The following is a 21,815-nucleotide window of genomic DNA, read 5'->3' as shown; positions in this document are numbered from 1 at the left end:
GGAGGTTGTTCTTGAAAATTATGCTTAGCTTGCCGGAAGCCTGCCAACCACATGTAACCCACCGTTCAATTCCCTTTATTAAACATGACATTCAATTTCCATTGAGATCCATTGGCCAAGGTCCACTACAGGGGTCCCCAACCTATGGGCCGCGGACCGGGACCGGGCTGCGGGCTGGTGGCCAGCATTCGACGTCCACCTATTTGCCTTGGTAGATGAAGTCTGTCAATGTCACTGCGTGGATGAAGGGCATATTATTATTATTATTATTATTATTATTATTATTATTATTATTATTATTACTATTATTACTATTATTATCTAATCAATCCATACAACCATAGGATAAGACATTTTCCTAAATTCCAGTCTAATGGTTTTATAAACCCTTATCACCATTTTGGAAGCGAGAAAAGTTAAGTCGAATCAAAATATATAAAGTAGCTATGTTTAAAGTACAAAGTAAAATATAAAGTAGCTATGTTAGCTAACAAATTACAAAGTCCATGTCATTTGCCCCTCGATATCAACCAAGATCATGGCATCCGGCCCTCTCAATTCCTGGCAAATAGATGGGGAAGAAATGGAGGTAGTGACAGATTTTATTTTCCTGGGCTCCAAGATCACTGCAGATGGGGACTGTAGCCAAGAAATTAAAAGAGGAAAGCCATGGCAAATCTAGACAGCACGCTAAAAAGCAGAGACATCACCCTGTCAACAAAAGTGCGTATAGTCAAGGCGATGGTCTTTCCAGTTGCAATGTATGGCAGTGAAAAGTTGGACCATAAAAAAGGCTGAGCGCCAAAGAATTGAGGCCTTTGAACTAGGGTGCCGGAGAAGACTCCTGCGATTCCCTTGGACTGCAAGGCGATCAAACCGGTCAATCCTAGAGGAGATCAACCCTGACTGCTCTTTAAAAGGCCAGATCCTGAAGCTGAAACTCAAATACTTTGGCCACCTAATGAGAAGGAAGGACTCAATAGAGAAGAGCCTCATGCTGGGAAAGGTTGAGGGCAAGAGAAGAAGGGGACGACAGAGAATGAGGTGGCTGGATGGAGTCACTGAAGCAGGAGGCGTGAGCTTAAATGGACTCCAGAAGATGGTAGAGGACAGGAAGGCCTGGAGGAACGTTGTCCATGGGGTCGCGATGGGTCGGACACGACTTCGCAGCTAACAACAACAACCTCCTCACCTTATCCCACCTTCTGCTTTATGAAAATGCATAAAGCTTTTCTTAATTCTGTGATTAGGGGCTCTTGGCATTTGGGCTGGGACCCCTTTCCTTGGAACGCTCCAATAAAAAGGGAAGAAAACCTGCAACTCGTGTCTGGTGTTCCTTCATCGGCCCCAGCGCCAGGCTCAGACCCGAGTTAGGGGCAATCGTTCAATTTATTATTAACAGCCAAAGGCCCACACGTAAACATTCAAATAAAAGAGAACTAAACAGAACCAACACGAGAAGACATAGTAATATATTACAATTAATCGTGTAATCAATGGGTGACCAAGGGCTGCCTAGTTTTACAGACAGTATAACAAAAACTAGCTACCTTCAGAAAAACACTGAATCATACTGACCTGACAACAACAATAATAATAATAAAGTTGGAAGGGACCTTGGAGGTCATCTAGTCCAACCCCCTGCTCAGGCAGGAAACCTTATACCAGGGGTCTTCAAACTTGGCCCTTTTATGACTTGTGGACTTCAACTCCCAGAATTCCTCAGCCAGCAAAGCTGGCTGAAGAATTCTGGGAGTTGAAGTCCACAAGTCATAAAAGGGCCAGGTTTGAAGACCCCTGCCTTATCCCATTTCAGACAAATGGCTGTCCAGTCTCTTCTTAAAAGCTTCCAGTGTTGGAGCATTCACCGCTTCTGGAGGCAGGTTGTTCCACTGGTTAATTGTTCTAACTGTCAGGAAGTTTCTCCTTAGTTCTAGGTTGCTTCTCTCCTTGACGAGTTTCCATCCGTGGCTTCATGTCCTGCCTTCAGGCGCTTCGGAGAATGTACATTGAGTATTGTCTATTGCTGGATCAAAACACGTGATAAAATTAATTATTAAAGATTATTAAAAAAGATCTAAAATGTTTATTTATGTTTCCGGCGAATCCCCAATGCTGCTGGCCAGAATCTAGCCACCTACGCCGTGATCACTGCCCGCTTGTCCTTAAGCAGCCACTGGAGATAAAATACTTTTTATATGGCCAGGATGCCTCCCATGTTGCCCTATCTCGAGTACGGTTTGGCTCGCACTGTGTAAACTGCGACCGCCAGCTTTCACTTCGAGGTAGTTGGTTCACATGGTGTGGTGGGATGGAGGGTTTGTTGTCACTGTGTGTTGGGGGGAGGGAGCATGGTGTGTGTGTGTGTAGGCTCAGCTAATCTCAATGTACACATGTTGTACTTTGACAATAAAGGTTAGTTAGTTAGATTGTTTATTTATTTATCTATCTATCAGATGTTGTACTTTGACAATAAAGGTTAGTTAGTTAGATTGTTTGTCTATCTATCTATCTATCAATCATCTATCTATCTATCTATCTATCTATCTATCTATCTATCTATCTATCTATCTATCTATCTATCTATCAGTGGGGGGTTTGTTCTGTCCCTCCCCAAACACTGCTTTATGGCAAGGAAGGAGCGCTTGCTTGCAAAGCGTGCAAAGGTCCCTTGGGGAGAGCACAAATACATCTTTTTTTCTTTTTTTTTTCCGCTTAGGAACAATGAGGACTAGCGGCCTGTCTAACCTTTCCAAAAAAACAAAAAAAAGAGACGATCAGAAAGATCTAACCGGCGGGAGGGCTAGACAGGACGCGCCTCCTTTTTTGGCTTTGAAGAAAAGAAAAGAAAAAAAAGATTGCAAAAGGATGTGAACGTTGCAGTCTTTTTTCCCTGGGGAACCTTGGCTCAGGAATTCTGGGAGTTGTAGTCCACAAGTCATAAAAGAGCCATGGTTCTCCCCACCCCTGCCCTAACCTGTCTCCTCCCCCTCCCGGAAATGGGACTTTTTTTGGTTGTGTTTTTTTGTTTCCAAAAAGCATGGAGCTCGGGAGGTAGGGAAGCCTATCTACCTCCCAGCCAGGATTTCTCCAATTTGTATTTTTGTAAAAACACAATTGCGTGCACGGTCGGAAGGAAGAACAAAGCTGAAGCAACGTGGGTGAGCAGAAAGCAAGGATTACCAACGCAGGCTGATGCCTTGGTAGTGCAAGGGGAAAAAAACCCGGAAATGCTAAAAAAAGGAAGCAGGTAAATTTGATCGTTCCTAAATATCACGTTATTATTAGGTCTGTATGTATTGTACGTTATGATACAGTGTGCATGTTATGCATGCAGGTATGCCGAAGGTCGTACAATAATGTTACACGTTAAATGTAACACGTTGTTTAATAATAATAATAATAATAATCATCGTAATAATAATAATAAGTTGGAAGGGACCTTGGAGGTCATCTAGTCCAACCCCCTGCTCAGGCAGGAAACCTTATACCATTTCAGGCAAATGGCTGTCCATTCTCTTCTTAAAAACGTCCAGTGTTGGAGCCTTCACCGCTTCTGGAGGCAGGTTGTTCCACTGGTTAATTGTTCTAACTGTCAGGAAGTTTCTCCTTAGTTCTAGGTTGCTTCTCTCCTTGACTAGTTTCCATCCGTTGCTTCTTGTCTTGCCTTCGGGTGCTTTGGAGAATAGCTTGACTCCCTCTTCTTTGGGGCAGCCCCTGAGATATTGGAACACTGCTATCATGTCACCCCTCACCCTTCTCTTCATTATCATTATTGCTAGTGTTATTCCTGTTCGTTCGTAGCCCTTTTCTTGAGGCGCTCAAGGAGGCATTAATAGAAATCCCCATTTTATCACCCAACAACAACCTTGTGGGGTAGGGCAGGGAGAGATCCCGCCTCAGTGGTAGTATCGGAAGAAAGTTGATCCCATTCTTTCTTCTCAAGAGGGGGAAGGGGGTGGCTTGAATGAAAGAGAATATTTGTATTCTCAGGGTGGAAATGTGGGGGTCCTCAGTGGTCTCTGAGCTTGCTTGTTTTCCTGCAGACGTCTCATTACCCGACTAGGTAACGTCATCAGTGTTAGGGGATGGCTTGGTTTGTCACTATTCATTTCTTTATTAGATTTACTTGCCACCCATCTCATTTCGAAACAGCTCTGGGAGGCTTACGGACAGGAAAAGGATTAGAATCAGAAAAGATAAATATTTCTAAAGCAATAAAAATGGAATCACAATCAAGGATAAAATTATAGTTAATAGATGGGGCAGGAGGGAACAGGATGTGCAAGGTGGGAGGTGGGATTACCCCTTAATCCCAGTGTGGTGCTCCATTATTATTATTATTAATGTTAATAATATTAGTAATATTTCTTGCTTTTTTGCTTAGTTAATAATGCAAGATTTAAAAAACCCCAAGCCCCCAGCATTCCTTGTGACTGATTGGCAAATTCCTTTTGTGTCTTTAGCTTTTCTTCCTGGACCAATGACAATTCAGAGATCGTAACCTGAGGACTCACCCTTGATGCCAGCACGGTCGCAAAGGTTTGGATCCCGGGCCAGGTTCTAGACCTTTGGGCTGGGTGGGTCTTTTTGCCTGGAGACCCTCTGAGAAGGACAATGGAATTGCAGGACCTCAGGGATCACCCACCAAAGAAAGAACCTCCTCGCGGAGGGGAACCCCCAGCCCGAAGAACAGGCAGAGAGATCAAGCAGGAACCGGATGAGGGATCCCTTCAGCAGTGGGAAGCTCAGTGGCAGGAGTTCCTGAGGACGGTGGAGAACCCGTGTTCAGGGAGCTCTAAATCACCCGTGGATCCGTGGGAGAATAGTTTGGCCTTCCTGGACTCCTTTGAGCATGTGGCCCAAGCCTGTCGGTGGCCTAAGGAGGAATGGGTAGCCCGGCTCCAGCCAGCCTTGAGCGGAGAGGCTGAGCAGGCCTTTCTGAACCTGGAAGGCTGCAGCCAGGGGGATTATGGGAAAGTGAAGGCAGCCATTTTGCAAAGGGATGCCCGGCGGCGGGAGGAACAGCGCCAGCATTTCCGGCGCTTCCGTTACCAGGAAGCCGAGGGGCCCAGAAGGGCTTACAGTCAACTCCAGGAACATTGCCAGCGGTGGCTGAAAGCGGACGTGTGCACAAAAGAACAGATTGTGGAGCTGCTGATCCTGGAGCAGTTCCTGGCCATCCTACCCCCGGAGATGCAGCGCTGGGTCCGGGCATGCAGCCCGGAGAACTGCTCGCAAGCAGTGACCTTGGTTGAAGATTTCCTTGGGAAGAAGGAAGAGCTCTGCATGTGGGAAAGCCAGGCAGGGGTATTAATAATAATAATTATTATAATTATAATATAATTATATGAGCCTTGGTGGAGCAGTAGGCTAATGCCTCCTTAAGTAACACCAGCTGCCTGCAATTAGTGCAGGTTCGCATCCCACCAAGCTCAAGGTTGACTCAGCCTTCCATCCTTCCGAGGTAGGTAAAATGAGGAGCCAGATTGTTGGGGGCAATTAAGCTGACTTTGTAATAATGCCGCTTGGGGGGGGGGCGAAAGCCCTAATAAGCAGGCATATACATAGAATGAAGGCTATTGTTAAGCACATTTGATTTGTGCTTAGATTGTAAGCTGCCCTGAGTCTTCGGAGAAGGGCGGGATATAAATGGGATTAAAATAAATAAATAAATAAATAAATAAATAAATAAATAAATATAATAATAATAATAATAATAATAATAATAATAATAATAAGAAGAAGAAGAAGAAGAAGAAGAAGAAGAAGAAGAAGAAGAAGAAGAAGAAGAAGTTGGAAGGGACCTTGGAGGTCATCTAGTCCAACCCCCTGCTCAGGCAGGAAACCCTATAACATTTCAGACAAAAGGCTGTCCAGTCTCTTCTTAAAAACTTCCAGTTTTGGAGCATTCACCACTTCTGGAGGCAGGTTGTTCCACTGGTTAGTTGTTCTAACTGTCAGGAAGTTTCTCCTTAGTTCTAGGTTGCTTCTCTCCTTGACTAGTTTCCATCCGTTGCTTCTTGTCCTGCTTTCAGGTGCTTTGGAGAATAGCTTGACTCCCTCTTCTTTGTGGCAGCCCCTGAGATATTGGAACACTGCTATCATGTCACCCCTCACCCTTCTCTTCGTTAAACTACACATACCCAATTCCAGCAACCGTTCCCCATATGTTTTAGCTTCCAGTCCCCCAATCATCTTTGTTGCTCTTCTCTGCACTCTTTCTAGAGTCTCGACATCTTTTTTACATCGTGGTGACCAAAACTGGATGCAGTATTCCAGGTGTGGCCTTACCAAAGCATTGAAAAGTGGTATTAGTACTTCACTTGATCTTGATTCCATCCCTCTGTTAATGCAGCCTAGCACTGTGTTGGCTTTTTTGGCAGCTGCAGCACACGGCTGGCTCATATTGAAGTGATTGTCCACTAGGACTCCCAGATCCCTCTCACAGTTACTACTATTGAGCAAGGTACCACCTATACTATATCTGTGCATTTGATTTTTCCTGCCTAAATGTAGAACCTTACTTTTTTCACCATTGAATTTCATTTTGTTAGATAGCGCCCAGTGTTCGAGTCTGTCCAGATCCTTCTGTATCTTAAGCCTGTCTTCTGGAGTATTGGCTATTCCTGCCAGCTTGGTGTGTCCTTTTCTTATGAGGTGTGAGGAACATGGATGTCAGAATTGCACCAGGACAGAGTCCGTGCCCAACTCATTTTTCATTACCCTACCTTGATCTGTTTATCATCATTATAGGCAGTGCTTGCATACCAAGGATAGTTAGGATCAATAAGGGAGAAATATTGTTAGTTCAGGCTTGACCTGCGGAGTCCTTGGTGCTCTGTGTCCTTGCTGGTTTTTCTTGGAGGCGTTTTGTTACCAAAGTAGGTAATGTCCTCAGTGATTACTAAGGATATTACCTAACGCTGATGATATTACCTCATTTGCATGATGAAACGTCTGCAAGAAAACCACCAAGCTCAGAGAACACCAAGGGCCCCTCAATAATTAGGACCTCTGTTGCTAAATGACATGGCCGTACAGTGTGACATTTCACAGTCACACCGACCTAGGACGGCAGCCGTGACTCTCCAATTGCCATCCTTAGCCGGATACCACACGGCCATAATCTCCCACGGTCTTTGTGATCGCCGTTTGTGACCTTCGGCTAGCTTCCTTGTTGCCTTTGCTTGTCCGAAGCCAAGCAAAGCACATCGCAAATGGGGATCACGTGACTGCGCGATGCTGCGACGCCAAAATTGTGATCCGGTTACCAAGCACCTGAATCGCAATCACGTGATTACGTGGACTCTGCGAAGGCCCCGACTGCGAGGCCGTGCCCTTGCAAACCACCCCTGGCTTGGCACTGTTGCATTTCTCAATAGTCGCTAAATGAGTGGACGTTAAGTGAGGACTACTTGTCTCCTTTGGCATCCCTCCAGCGCACTCCGCTTACAGCCCCTAAACGCCCACCCCAGTGTCCTGACTGGGTGGCCTCAAAGAACTTTAGAGGCCACACCTAAATAAAGCTTGTATCCCTGAAGGCTGAAGATTGTGTTTGTGTTGACTGCCTGTTTTTTAACCCTTTTTGTCGAGTGTCTGAGGGGCTGATAGAGGGCACTGCTGTCCATTTCCTTTCTAGGTATCATCGAAGGAAGCAGCAACCATCTCCAGAATTAGCCAGGCTGGATCTGAGGCCGAGTGGAGGGGGCTGTACGTGGAGACCAAACAGGAGAATCAAGGCGACAATGCTGACCTCTTAGGTAAGGAGACCATCTTGGTTTTCCTTATGGTCAAGTGGACAAACTTTGTGGGATTTTGCAGTTTAGAGTAGTGGCCAAAATTGTGTAAACCTTTTGGGAAGATTGTATTTTTGAGGTTGGATGGCTAATAACACCACTTTTTTTTTTTGAGTAGTACCATAAAATTATATATCAATGGAAAGATAATCGAGAATGTAACGCAACAAAGTTTGATTATCTGTACTGTGTTTTTTTTTTTATTGAAAAGTTTTACAATACAATTTTCCTTTAAAAACCCCCATCCCCCTCCACCCTCCCCTCCCTACCTCCCCCCTCCCTCTTCCCTCCCCCCTTACCACCCCCCTTCCCCCCTCCCTCTTTCCTCCCCTACCTCCCCCCCACCCCCCTCCCCCCCCGGACTTCCCAGAGCTGAATACAAGGTATATATATATAAAAGCAATCATAAGCAACCATATACTAATAACCATAAATTCTAAAATCCATCACTCTCTAACTTATATAAGAACAAACAAAACTTAACATTATTAAATATATATAAAAAAGAAAATAGGAAAAGAAAAGAAAAAACACGAAAGAAGACTTATTCGAATGCTAGATAAAACTTCTTAACCCTATACTTATTCTGGATAAACTCAATCCACTTTCTCCATTCCATAATATAACGTTCTTGCGAATGATCTTTCAAATAAGCCGATATCTTCGCCATCTCTGCCAGGTCGGAAACCTTTAAAGTCCATTCTTCTATGGTCGGCAGGTCCTCTTTCTTCCAATATTGTCCTATCAAAAGTCTTGCTGCCGTAACTAAATTCAGCATCAACTTAGAGTCCACCACTGTAGCATCAACAATTATTCCCAACAAAAAAAATTGCGGACAAAACTTTATCCTCCTTTTAAAAATCTTCTGTATATTCCACCAGATTTTAATCCAAAAGGCCTTAACCTTTTTACATGTCCACCATATGTGAAAATATGTTGCATCTTCAACCCCGCACCTCCAACACTTAGGCTGATAATTCGGGTACATACTTGCAAGCTTTTTAGGATCTAAATGCCATCTATAAAACATCTTATAAAAATTCTCTCTTAAATTTTGAGCTTGAGTAAATTTCACATTCCTCACCCAAATCTTCTCCCACATGTCCATTGTAATAACTTCCTGGATATTTTGGGCCCATTTTATCATACAGTCCTTAACAAGCTCTGTTTCTGAATCAATCTCTATCAATGCAAGATATATCCGTTTAATGTGTGCAGGTCCCTGATTTCTAATTTGCTTTATCAAATTTTCATCAATCGTTGCAAATCCAATTTTCTGGTCTTCTTTCCACCTGGCCCGTAACTGAGTATATTGAAACCATGTTTGAACAACCTTCTCTTCTCGCAAGAAGCTATATGATTTCAAGCACCAAACATTCCTTTCCAAACTTAAAATTTCCTTGTAGGTAGTCTCATCGTGTTTGAAACCAGCATGTATATTTTCTATTGCGTGTTTTGGAATTGCCCACAATGGTATCTTACAACTTAGCTTATGTCTATACTTCTTCCAAACTCTCAGCAATGCCTGTCTTAAAATATGCGTCCTAAACACAGTACCTACCTTCTTATCATACAACAAATATGCATGCCAGCCAAACAACAAATCATGGCCCTCAAGATTTAATAACCTCGATTGCGTCAAATTGATCCAATCACTTATTCCTACTAATGCAGCAGCTTCATAATATAATTTAAAATTAGGCAATTTAAGGCCACCTCTCTCACGAATATCCTGCATAATCTTAAGTTTAACTCGTGGCTTTTTCCCTGCCCACACAAATTTATTGATACCACGCTGCCATTCCTCCAAATTAGAATCTTTCTTAAGAATCGGTATCATTTGAAATAAAAATAAAAATTTGGGCAGGACATTCATTTTCACTGCTGCAATCCGACCCAACAAAGTCAATTGCAATTTTTGCCAGCTCTCCAATTCTTTTTGAATTTTCCCCCACAATTTTTCATAATTATTTTTATATAGCTTTGTATTCGAGGGCGACAAAATTACCCCCAAATATTTAACCCTTTTAACAATCTCAAATCCAGTTAATCCTTCCAAGAAGGCCTTCTGTGAAACTGTCATGTTTCTAGCCAAGATTTTAGTTTTCTGTATGTTTACTTTAAATCCAGAAACCTTCCCATATTGTGTTATTATCTCTATCAGGTCCACAACAGAATTCTCTGGCTGGGTCACTGTAACAACCAGATCATCTGCAAATGCTCTCAATCTATAGTCCTGATCTCCAACTTGTATCCCCTTAATTTTTTCCGAATTCCGAATCTTGTTCAATAATATCTCTAAAGTTAACACAAATAACAAAGGCGATAACGGACATCCTTGCCTTGTACCCTTCTCAATATTACATACTGCCGTCAGACTATTGTTAACTATGATTCGGGCAGTTTGCTTTTGATATAATGCCCTAATCGGCTGTAAGAAATTTTCCCCAAAATCCATTTTATCTAACATTCTCAACAGAAATTGCCAATTCAATTGATCAAAAGCCTTTTCAGCATCTAAAAAGATTAGCGCTGCAGAGATCTGGTTGTGCCTTTCCAAAAACTCTAACACATCAACTATATGTCTAACATTATTTTTCATTTGCCTACCACTAATAAACCCCGTTTGATCCCCATGAATCACCTGTTGCAGAACCCTCATCAGTCTATTAGCCAAAACCTTAACAAATATCTTATAATCTATATTTAAAAGCGAAATCGGTCTGTAATTTTTAACTTGAGTAGCATCCTGATCTTCCTTCGGAATCAATGAGATAAAAGCTGTTCTCCAAGACGGTGGCACCTTTCCCCCCCTCTGGATTGTCTGGAACAGTTCCTTTAACGGTTTTATCATCTCAAATTGTAAATTTTTATAAAAGGCCGCAGTCAAGCCATCCGTACCATCTGTACTGTGTTGTATGAAATGTTGCAGCCAAATAACCAGAAAAAGGAAGCACAACTTGCTTAGGTTGATATCAGGTAGGTTTCCTTCATCTGATTGTAGCCAATGAGCATCAGTGTTTAAAGAACCAATCGGGTGTCACCTTTCCATTGATATATAATTTTATGGTAAAGGTAAAGGTAAAGGTTCCCCCACACATGCGTGCTAGTCGTTTCCGACTCATCTCCGTTTCAAAGCCGAAGAGCCAGCACTTCTCCGAGGACGTCTCCGTGGTCATGTGGCCGGCATGACTAGATGCCAAAGGCGCACGGAACGCTGTTACCTTCCCACCGTAGTGGTCCCTATTTTTCTACTTGCATTTTTACGTGCTTTCGAACTGCTAGGTTGGCAGAAGCTGGGACGAGTCAACAGGCGCTCACTCTGTTACGCGGCACTCGGGATTCGACCCGCCAAACTGCCGACCTTCTGATCGACAAGCTCAGTGTCCTAACCCCACTGAGCCACCACGTCCCTTTTAATTTTATGGTACTATTCCAAAAAAAAAAGTGGTGTTATTAGCCATCCAACCTCAAAAATACACTTTTCCCAAAAAGGTTTCCACAATTTTGGCCACTACTGTAACTGGTCTAGCTTGGAATACAGGTAGCCCTTGACTTAACAACAGTTCATTTAATGGCCGTTTGAAATTACAGCGGCATTGAAAAAAGTGACTTATGACCATTGAGGCATCTGCACGGGTCACGCGATCAAAATTCAGACGCTTAGCAACTGGCTCATATTTATGCCGTGTTCCTATCTTATCAAACTGCAGGGATTCACTTAACAAAGATCATGAACAAATGTCTCACTTGGCAACAGAAATGTTAGGCTCAATTGTGGTCGTAAGTGAAGGACTACCTGTTAGTTCCACAGCTCAAGTTGGTAAACGGAACCTTGCATGCCAAAATGCCTGGACCTCATCGTTTATTTGAAGGTTGTTCATTTATTGATTGATTGATTGATTGATTGATTGATTGATTGATTGATTGATTTTATATACCGCCCTATTCCCGAAGGACTCAGGGCGGTTTACAGGGCGAATTAAACAATACAAATAAATACAATTAAAATAGAATTAAATTAAGACTAGCCCACGATTAAAACAAATTAAAATTTAAAGTTAAATTAAAACCCCCTCAGTCCAGGCTTGTCCTGGAAGATATTTTAAGCTGAAATAAATAAATAAGGGGGAAAGTCGCTGGGAATCAAAATGGCAGCATCACACCTTCTTAGAAAATGGAAATTCTGGCCAGCCGCAGCCCAGGGCTTTTGCCAGGACAAGAGCGACTTCTTCTTGGGCAAGAAGAATACTAATAACTAATACCACTTTACAATGCCTTGGTAAGGCCACACCTGGAATACTGCATCCAGTTTTGGTCACCACGATGTAAAAAAGAGGTCGAGACTCTAGAAAGGGTACAGAGAAGAGCAACAAAGATGATTAGGGGGCTGGAGGCTAAAACATATAGGGAACGGTTGCTGGAATTGGGTATGTGTAGTTTAATGAAGAGAAGGGTGAGGGGTGACTTGATAGCAGTGTTCCAGTATCTCAGGGGCTGCCCCAAAGAAGAGGGAGTCAAGCTATTCTCCAAAGCACCTGAAAGCAGGACAAGAAGTGGACAAGATCATGGGGAAACTAAGTGCCGCCACATGTTTGTTGGACCCGTGTCCCTCCTGGCTAGTCTATGCATCTCGGGAGGTTACACGAGGCTGGCTCCTAGCAGTTATCAATGCCTCACTGAGTGAAGGGTACTTCCCTGCTGCCTTGAAAGAGGCGGTGGTAAGGCCCCTCCTCAAGAAACCGGCATTGGACCCAGCTGTTTTAAACAACTTCCGTCCTGTCTCCAACCTTCGCTTCCTTGCAAAGGTCGTTGAGAGCGTGGTGGCACGACAGCTCCCTTTGATCCTGGAGGAAGCTGAGTATCTGGATCCGTACCAATCGGGTTTCAGACCGGGGCACAGCACGGAGACGGCATTGGTCACGCTGGTGAATGATCTCTGGCGGGCCCGAGATAGAGGTTATTCCTCTGTCCTGGTCCTATTAGATCTATCAGCGGCTTTTGATACCATCGACCATGGTATCTTACTGCGTCGTCTTGAGGGGCTAGGAGTGGGAGGCACCGTTCTGCGGTGGTTCTCCTCCTACCTCTCGGACCGTTCGCAGACGGTGTTGGCAGGAGGGCAGAGGTCAAGCCCTAGGCCTCTTAATTGTGGAGTGCCTCAGGGTTCGGTGCTCTCGCCCCTCCTGTTCAACATCTATATGAAGCCGCTGGGAGAGATCATCCGTAGCTTCGGGGTGAAATATCATCAATATGCTGATGATACCCAGCTATTCATCTCCACCCCGAACCAACCCAGTGATGCCCTCGATGTGATGTCCCGTTGTCTGGAAGCGGTACAGATTTGGATGGGAGAAAACAGGCTTCGACTCAACCCGGCCAAGACTGAGTGGCTGTACATACCGTCATCTCGTTTAGTCCAAGAGGTTCCATCTCTGACTATAGGAGGAGAGATGTTACCTCCCATTGATAGAGCACGCAATCTGGGCGTCCTCCTAGATTCACGACTCAGTTTTGAAGATCACATTGGAGCCGTGGCTAGGGGGGCATTTGCACAGATTCGTCTTATATACCAATTGCGCCCCTTTTTGGACCGAGATGCCCTACGTACAGTCACCCACGCACTCGTTACCTCCCGTATTGATTACTGTAATGCTCTCTACATGGGGCTGCCCTTGAAGACCACCCGGAGGCTTCAGCTGGTGCAGAATGCAGCTGCACGGGTTGTGATGGGAGCTCCCCGATACTCCCATATTACACCCCTCCTGCGTGAGCTGCATTGGCTACCAGTTGCCCTCCGGGTGAGATTTAAGGTGCTGGTACTTACCTTTAAAGCCCTACATGGCTTAGGCCCGGGATACTTGCAGGACCACCTGCTGCCGGGAACAAATTCCCATCGTCCAGTACGCTCACACAGAGAAGGCCTCCTCAGGGTACCGTCAGCTAGGCAATGTCGGCTGGCGACCCCCAGGGGGAGGGCCTTCTCTGTGGGAGCGCCAACCCTATGGAATCAGCTCCCCCCTGAGCTTCGGATGGCCCAAAACCTCCAATCCTTTCGCCGCGGCCTCAAAACACACCTGTTCCACCAGGCTGACCTAGACTGACAGGCATTTTAATTAATTTATATTTAGTATTTTTAATTCATTTTAATTTTAATTTATTGCACTGATGTTCTCAATTTCATTTTTATCTTGATTTCTGTACTTATTATATGTTTTGTTGTTAGCCGCCCTGAGTCCTTCGGGAGATAGGGCGGGATATAAATCCCATCAATAAATAAATAAATAAATAAAGAAGCAACGGATGGAAACTAGTCAAGGAGAGAAGCAACCTAGAACTAAGGAGAAACTTCCTGACAGTTAGAACAACTAACCAGTGGAACAACCTGCCGCCAGAAGCGGTGAATGCTCCAACACTGGAAATTTTTAAGAAGAGACTGGCCAGCCATTTGTCTGAAATGGTATAGGGTTTCCTGCCTGAGCAGGGGGGTTGGACTAGATGACCTCCAAGGTCCCTTCCAACTTCTTCTTCTTCTTCTTCTTCTTCTTCTTCTTCTTCTTATTATTCTTATTATTATTATTATTATTATTAATAATAATAATAATAATAATAATAATAATAATAATAATAATAATAATAATAATAATAATAATAATAATATGAAAGAAAGCCGAGGAGGCAGCGTGCAAGAGAGGCTGGAGGAGAATTTAGGGAGAAATTTTAAGATACAGCGAACGTGTGTTTTGAGACGGCACCACCATTGTTCGTAGTGGGAGGATTTGTGCTTTGCGATTTTCTCCAGTTCTTTCTTTCTCTTGTCTTCTGCTGTCTCCTGGTCTTGCCACGTCCACCCTCCGGAAGCCCCAAAGGTGCTTTTTCAAGAGGCAACGGCACTTTCACAAGAAAAAGCACCTTTGGGGCAACCATGACCTGGGTGACTGAAAACCTCCATTATCAAGACCGTTTTTTCCCCTCATTATTATTATGTCAGAAGAATTTGCCGGTTCGTTTCCAGCTGGGAAAAGCCGACGATGAAGAAATTTGACGACAGCAGCTACCGCAAAGCAGGTCTTTATTACAGGAAGGCGGTAAAGTGACAGAGAAGTGACTTCCTGCCTTGCAAGGTGGTCTCCCAGTCCTGAGTTGTGGTTTTTATATGCTTTTTCTACCCTAGGGCTGTGGGTTTGCTGGTTCCTTCTTTTGTGTTTTCGTGGTTGTCCGACGTTCCCTTTCTTGTCTGAAGTGATATTTCTTTGTCCAGTTGCCATTTTGGGAAACCGGGGCAGGGCAAGCAGTTCTCCTCAGGCATAATTCCTTTTGTCCGGTTTCTGTTTTGGGAGTTAATCCCATCAAGGTCAAGGCAACCAGTTCTTGGTGGCATTGCTATCTGAGTTTCCCAATTGCCTTTGCTTGCCTCTGGGCAAGCGGAGCTTTCAAGTTGCAACATTTTATGAGGTGTTACCGGATTCTTGGCGGTATGCCCACCAGTTCAGCAAAAGGCTTTTACCGGGAAAAAAAGTGTGTCTACCTTCGCTCATTTCGCCGGGACTTGAAAACCTGGTTCTTCGAGCTGTTTGGCCCAGACTGAGGGGTTTTAATTTAATTTAATTCAATCGGGTTTTAGTTTATCTTCAGGGACTGTGATTTAATTAATAGTTTTTAATTGATTTTAATTTTGTATATTATGTATTTTAATTTTCCCTGTAAACCGCCCTGAGTCCTACGGGAATAGGGCGGTATATACATTTAAATAATAAATAAATAAATAATAAATTTTCCTAATGAAAATATGAGAATTTTGTCAGGGTAAACCTTCCAACACTTATTTAATTGGGAACCCCAAATATTCTCTAGAATATTCTACTTCTGAACAGTTTGGTCTGAGCTTTAACCATCTCCCAAACTTAATTCCAACAGGATCTGAATGGAAAAGTGAAACGGAGGGGAAGCTGTGTGGGAATTTCTCTGAAGAAACCGAGCAGGAACGCTTTGGAGAGAAAGTCTGGAACGGAGTTCAACCCACACACCAAGAAAGAAGCCAGCAAGAAGAATGGATCGATAAATCCCTTCCTCGTCCCGTTGGAGCCTTCCATCAAATCTCACTCCAACAAAAAAAACAGGAACATGAGGGAAGGAATGGGTGTCTCAGAGATCCCTGGGAAATACCTGCCGAGATTGAATCCCAGAAAAGTATTTTGGGGAAGAACACCGGAGATAGGGAAATGCTTTCTAAAGGAGAGAGTTCGTGTACACGTCTGGAAAACCGAGATAAGTTTCTAGTTCCTTTGATTCCTCCGCCGTATCAGCCTGTCCGTGCTGATGGACAACATCAACCCTCCGATTTCGGCAAAAGCTTTTACGGTCCATCCAACCGGCTGACACCGTCGAAAATCCCTAAAGTGGAGAAGTTGTACAAATGCTTGGAATGCGGGAAGTCCTTCAGTCGCAGCGCCCACCTGACGTCCCACCAGATTATCCACACCGGAGAAAAACCGTATACGTGTTTAGTGTGCGGGAAGAGCTTCGTTCAGAGCGCTCACCTCGCCTCCCATCAAATTATCCACACGGGGGAGAAACCGTACCAGTGCTCGGAGTGCGGGAAAAGTTTCAACAAGAGCACCAACTTCATGAGGCATCAGAAGATCCACAAGGGAGAGAAGCCACATCAGTGCGCCGATTGCAACAAGACTTTTTCCGACAAACCGAGTCTCATCCAGCACCAAAGGGTTCACACGGGGGAGAGGCCCTACAAATGCTACGAGTGCGGGAAGAGCTTCAGTCACAGGGGCAGCCTCAATGCGCATCTGCGGATGCACACGGGGGAGAAGCCGTATGGCTGCACGGATTGTGGGAAGAGCTTTCGAGATCAGTCCAGCCTTATTAGACATAAGAGAACCCATACCGGGGAGAAGCCCTACACCTGCTCCGAGTGTGGGAAAAGCTTCAGCCAGAGCACAAACCTGACTTTGCATCAAAGGGTGCACACTGACGGGAAGCTTCCGGAAGAGTCTCCCAAAAAACGTAACACGGGGATGGCCGTGTTAGTCTTTCCACCAAATCCCACAAACGGTTTAGTGGCGCTTGAAAGCTAACGTTTAGTGGTACTTGGCTCGATAGTACTAACTGCGAGAGGGATTGTCTGAGTGGACAATCACTTAAATATGAGCCAGCACTGTACTGCAGCCGCCAACAAAGCCAACACAATCCTAGGCTGCATTAATAGAGGGATAGAATCAAGATCATGTGGAAGTGTTAGTAAGACTTTACAATGCCTTGATAAGACCACACTTGGAATATTGCATCCAGTTTTGGTTGCCACAATAAAAAAATGATGTTGAGACTCTAGAAAGAGTGCAGAGAAGAGCAACAAAGATGATTAGGGGACTGGAGGTTAAAACATATGAAGAACAGTTGCAGGAATTGGGTATGTCTAGTTTAATGAAAATAAGGATTAGGGGTGATATGATAGCATTGTGTCAACATCCAGCTTGAGAATCCAAATAAAACTACAGGTTCATTCCGTTTCCAAAAATCTTACTGTTTATTAAGTTGATTGATTTTGCTGAAACAAAACTAACTCTGAGGTTCTAACTCCAATTCATAGACTTAAACAATAATTTTCCCAGCCAAACCCCCAATGTCTTACGTAGTCCATATAAACAAGTGCAGTTTGTTATGGGAACTGTCTGCTTCAAATCCACACCTGTTCTGGTGTCCTTGAAATGGTTTCACAGACTTCTGCGGAACTGTAGAAATTTCATTTCTCCATCTAATCCACTGGAAAGTAAGACCTCCCCTCCCCTTTACTCTAAAGGCAAGTTGAAATGCAGAGGAACATAGCTGCCAAGGTTTCATCCTTGACACGTTGTTCCAATACTTGAGGGGCTGCCACAAAGAAGAGGGGGTAAACCTATTTTCCAAAGCACCAGAAGGCAGGACATGAAGCAACGGATAGAAACTAAGAAGCAGAGAAGCAACCTAGAACTAAGGAGAAATTTCCTGACAGAACAAATTAATCGATGGAATAGCTTGCTTCCAGAAGGTTAGTGGGGGTGCTCCATCACCAGATATTTTCAAGAAGAGATTGGACAACCATTTGTCGGGAATGGTATAGGGTCCCCTGCTTCTATAGAGGATTGGACGAGAAGACCAAGGTTGGACTCTCCAGTTCTCTCTCACAGGCTGTCTTGCAACAGGTGTGGCAGCCAGAGAAGATACGAGGAAATGCCAAAGTAGCTGCCAAAGGAGAGGGGGGCAAGGAAACCATGATCCTCCCCAGGGCACAGCTCGGTCCCCTCCCCGAGGGCCACCATCAGCATTCCCAGCTCTTTTTTTCCCCCTTCCCTTCATTCTTCCCCAAACAACTTTCCACTTTATGAATTTCTATTTGCATATATAGGTATTCCCTGACTTACAGCAGTTTGCTTAGTTCAAAGTTACAACAGCACTGAAAAAAAGTAAGTTATGTCCGTTTTACACCCCCTGTCATGGTTCCGACAGATGAAACTCTTCAAAAGAACTTTGAGGCATTGTTTACCTTAAAGGATCTTTTATTCGAGAAACAAAGTATCGGCACTTACATAATCGGAGCCAAAAACTGAATTCCCCTCCCCTGGGCACATAGTATCAAAGCACAATTCCCTCCTTCAATTTACAGTCATAAATCACATTCCCCAATTCGCTTGAAGCGCGGGCTTCCTCTCCAGCCCGCCAATTCTTTATCAGCTCTGAGTCCAATAACCTTGATTCTCACGCTAGGTTTTAGTGTTGTTATGTCTAGCTGGACTCTCATTCACACACACTCCTCCCAGCAAGCGAAAGGGAAAAAACTATACTTCCATCTGTTGTCGATGCAAAAACATACAACGTTAGCAGCGTTGACACCCCCCGCCTTTACGACCATTGCAGCATCCCCGCATGGTCACATGATCAAAATTCAGACTCTTGGCAAGTGACTCGTATTTAGGACGGTTGCATAAATATGATTCCCCTTTTGCGACCTTCTGCCAAGCCAAGCCAAGCCAATGGGGAGGCCGGATTCACTTTAGTAACCTTGTTACTAACGGAACAACTACAGTGGGGCAAAATTCACTGAACACCTGTCTCACTCAGCAATTTTAAAAAAATTGGGCCCAATTGTGGTTGTGAGTTGAGGAATACCTGTATTTATTAGACTCATCTTCTTCCATCCAAGGCATGTTCTAAAACCCCGCAAATGGTTCTTCCTCCAGTTGCAAAGTTTCTTTAGTATATCAAAGCATAAAATGCAAAAATACAAGGAAAAAATAAAAATAAAGGTAAAATAGGAGAGGAAACGGGAAAAAGACGGAAATGTAGGGTAGAGTGGGGGGTGGGGGAGAGAGAAAAAAAGCATTGACTTCCAACTCCTTTTGGTTCAGTAGAATAAGACAACATGAAGCCTCAGCTTTTTACTTTTGTGCAATAATATAAACGGGGATGCGGTGGCTCAGTGGGTTAGGACGCTGAGCTTGTCGATCAGAAGGTCGGCAGTTTGGCGGGTCGAATCCCGAGTGCCGCGTAACAGAGTGAGCGCCTGTTACTCGTCCCAGCTTCCGCCAACCTAGCAGTTTGAAAGCACGTAAAAACGCAAGTAGAAAAATAGGGACCGCTACGGTGGGAAGGTAACAGCGTTCCGTGCGCCTTTGACACCTGGTCATTCCAGCCACATGACCACGGAGACGTCCTCGGACAAGTGCTGGCTCTTTGGCTTTGAAACGGAGATGAGCACCGGCCCCTAGAGTCGGAAACGACTAGCACGCATGTGCGGGGGAACCTTTACCTTTACCTAATAATATAAAATTTCCAAGTAGAAACAAAATTAATGGTGATCTTTTCTTCGATCAAAGCCGTCAATTTGCCCTCTCAGCTAACTCCAACTTTTGCAGCCATTCGCCCCTCATGGGACTCAAAATGCCCTTCCTTTTCTGTCCATAAAGTAATCTTGCTGCTGTCAACATAGACAAGTAGTCCTTGACTTACAACAGTTCATTTATTGACCGTTCGAAGTTACAGTGGCATTGGAATAAGTCACTTACGACTTTCCGACAAGCAAAGTCAATGGGGAAACCAGTTTTGCTTAACAACCCGGTTACTAACTTAACAACCGCAGTGATTCATTTAACAACTGAGGCAATAAAGGTCATAAAATCGGGCAACATTTGCTTAACAAATGTCTCACTTAGCAATAGAAATGTTGGGCTCAATTGTGGCCATAAGTCGAGGACTACCTGCATAACATCAAAGTTCCCATTTTTTTTAAAAAAGAAAAGTTTTATTGATTTTTTTTAACATAATCACCATAATATTTGATAAACAGCATGTTGTCTGGGTTTATATTTAAAAAAAACAATAACAATTAATTTCTATAATTCTATAGTCCACATAATAGCTTTGCTTGATTTTCTCTTCTTCCAACAATGTTCTCACAATTCTTATTATTTTGATAAATATCAATATAAACATTTCTAATATTTCTGCAAATAATAACCTCATGAGTATGAAGCTTCTTTTCTAACTGATCATCTTGATGGCCTCGTCACAGATCCTGTTTACAAAATTCTTACTTAAATTTATTTTCAAAACATTCTTACCGGTTAATATTCTTTTAAGTTCCGTATCCATTAGGCCTAAAAGAAAAGTCTCTGGTTGTATTTTTCTATTAACTTTAAGAATCTTTTGTATTAAGATGTGAATGTTACTCCAATATTTCTTTGCTTTGACACCTGTCCATCATAAACGATAAAAAGCTCCTTTATATTTACATTCCCAACATTCATTTAAGATACCTTTATACATTCTTCACAACTTACCTGGTGCTAGATACCAATGATACATAATCTTACAGAAATTTTGTTTTGAATTATAATTTAATGTGAAGTTTAGGCCTTTCGTCCACATATTCCCCCATTGTTCAAGCATTCCATTATATCCCAAATTATTTGCCCACTGAATCACACAACGCTTTATGTAGTCGTTTTCCAAATCCCAATTTATAAGCCTTAGCAACAACACGCTCATCACTATCACACAGTGGGATATCCAATTCATTTTTCACAAAATGGAATCCGTAACTCTTTTTTATCCAGTTCAAAGCTTCCTGTCAATTGTAAATATGGAAACCAATGGCAAACACCTCCTTCTGACTCTAGCTCCTCTTTGGAGTTGAGAATAGGCTCACCATAATGGAAGGATAAAAGGGACGCGGTGGCTCAGTGGGTTAGGACGCTGAGCTTGTCGATCAGAAGGTCGGTAGTTTGGCGGGTCGAATCCCGAGTGCCGCGTAACAGAGTGAGCACCTGTTACTTGTCCCAGCTTCTGCCAACCTAGCAGTTCGAAAGCACGTAAAAATGCAAGTAGACAAATAGGGACCACTACGGTGGGAAGGTAATAGCGTTCCGTGCGCCTCTGGCATCTAGTCATGCCGGCCACATGACCACGGAGACGTCCTCGGACAAGCGCTGGCTCTTCGGCTTTGAAACAGAGATGAGCACCAGCCCCTAGAGTCGGAAACGACTAGCACGCATGTGCGGGGGAACCTTTACCTTTACCTTTAATGGAAGGATATTATTCAGCCATAACTCTACCAGTCTGGCCTTCCCATCATTTCTTTAAAAAAAAAAAAGAGCTTCTTGGGGAGATAGCCAAAGAGGCATCTTCGCAGAGAACCCTTATTTTATATTTCTTCCAAATTAAGGATGGCGCGTCTAACAAAGTGATTATAAAAATCAACATTTGTTTGAACTCTATCATACCATAAATAGCTGTGCCATCCCAATCTTAATTCATGGCCCTCTAGCTTGACTAACCTTTCATTTGGGAGAATCGGCCGTTCTTTTTGCCCGACAAAGCAACAAGCATCAAAAATCCAATTTCAAATCCGGTAAAGCCAAACTTTCTGTGGCATCTTGCAATAATTTATATGTAATTCTTGGGTTTTTTTCCCCCCTTGCCATATAAACAAATGAAGTAGCAGTTGCCAATACTGGTAAAATCTGA

General features: G+C 43.6%; 1 protein-coding gene and 1 long non-coding RNA gene across 2 annotated transcripts in view; both read left to right on the top strand.

Moving 5' to 3' along the window:
- LOC310636547 overlaps positions 1–21,815 on the top strand; it is a 331,701-nt gene that overhangs the window by 105,230 nt on the left and 204,656 nt on the right. The window lies entirely within an intron of this gene.
- Positions 4,471–17,325, top strand: LOC310636494 (uncharacterized protein). Its single transcript, XM_083356402.1, has 3 exons — positions 4,471–5,310; positions 7,643–7,763; positions 15,717–17,325. The coding sequence occupies exons 1-3, from the start codon at positions 4,618–4,620 to the stop codon at positions 16,889–16,891; spliced, it is 1,989 nt and encodes a 662-aa protein (XP_083212528.1). The 5' UTR covers positions 4,471–4,617; the 3' UTR covers positions 16,892–17,325.

The sequence above is a fragment of the Vipera ursinii genome (genome assembly GCF_947247035.1).
Source record: "Vipera ursinii genome assembly, chromosome: 2".
NCBI classification, from domain to species: Eukaryota; Metazoa; Chordata; class Lepidosauria; order Squamata; family Viperidae; genus Vipera; species Vipera ursinii.
This window is presented reverse-complemented; position numbering and strand designations above follow the sequence as displayed.

What these genes read in the sequence shown, in the direction of transcription:
- LOC310636494 (XM_083356402.1), top strand. Translation starts at nt 4,618, where the DNA reads ATGGAATTGCAGGACCTCAGGGATCACCCACCAAAGAAAGAACCTCCT. An exon ending in TGTGGGAAAGCCAGGCAGGG is followed by an intron (nt 5,311 to 7,642) that starts GTATTAATAATA and finishes TTTCCTTTCTAG; the next exon opens with GTATCATCGAAGGAAGCAGC. An exon ending in CGACAATGCTGACCTCTTAG is followed by an intron (nt 7,764 to 15,716) that starts GTAAGGAGACCA and finishes TAATTCCAACAG; the next exon opens with GATCTGAATGGAAAAGTGAA.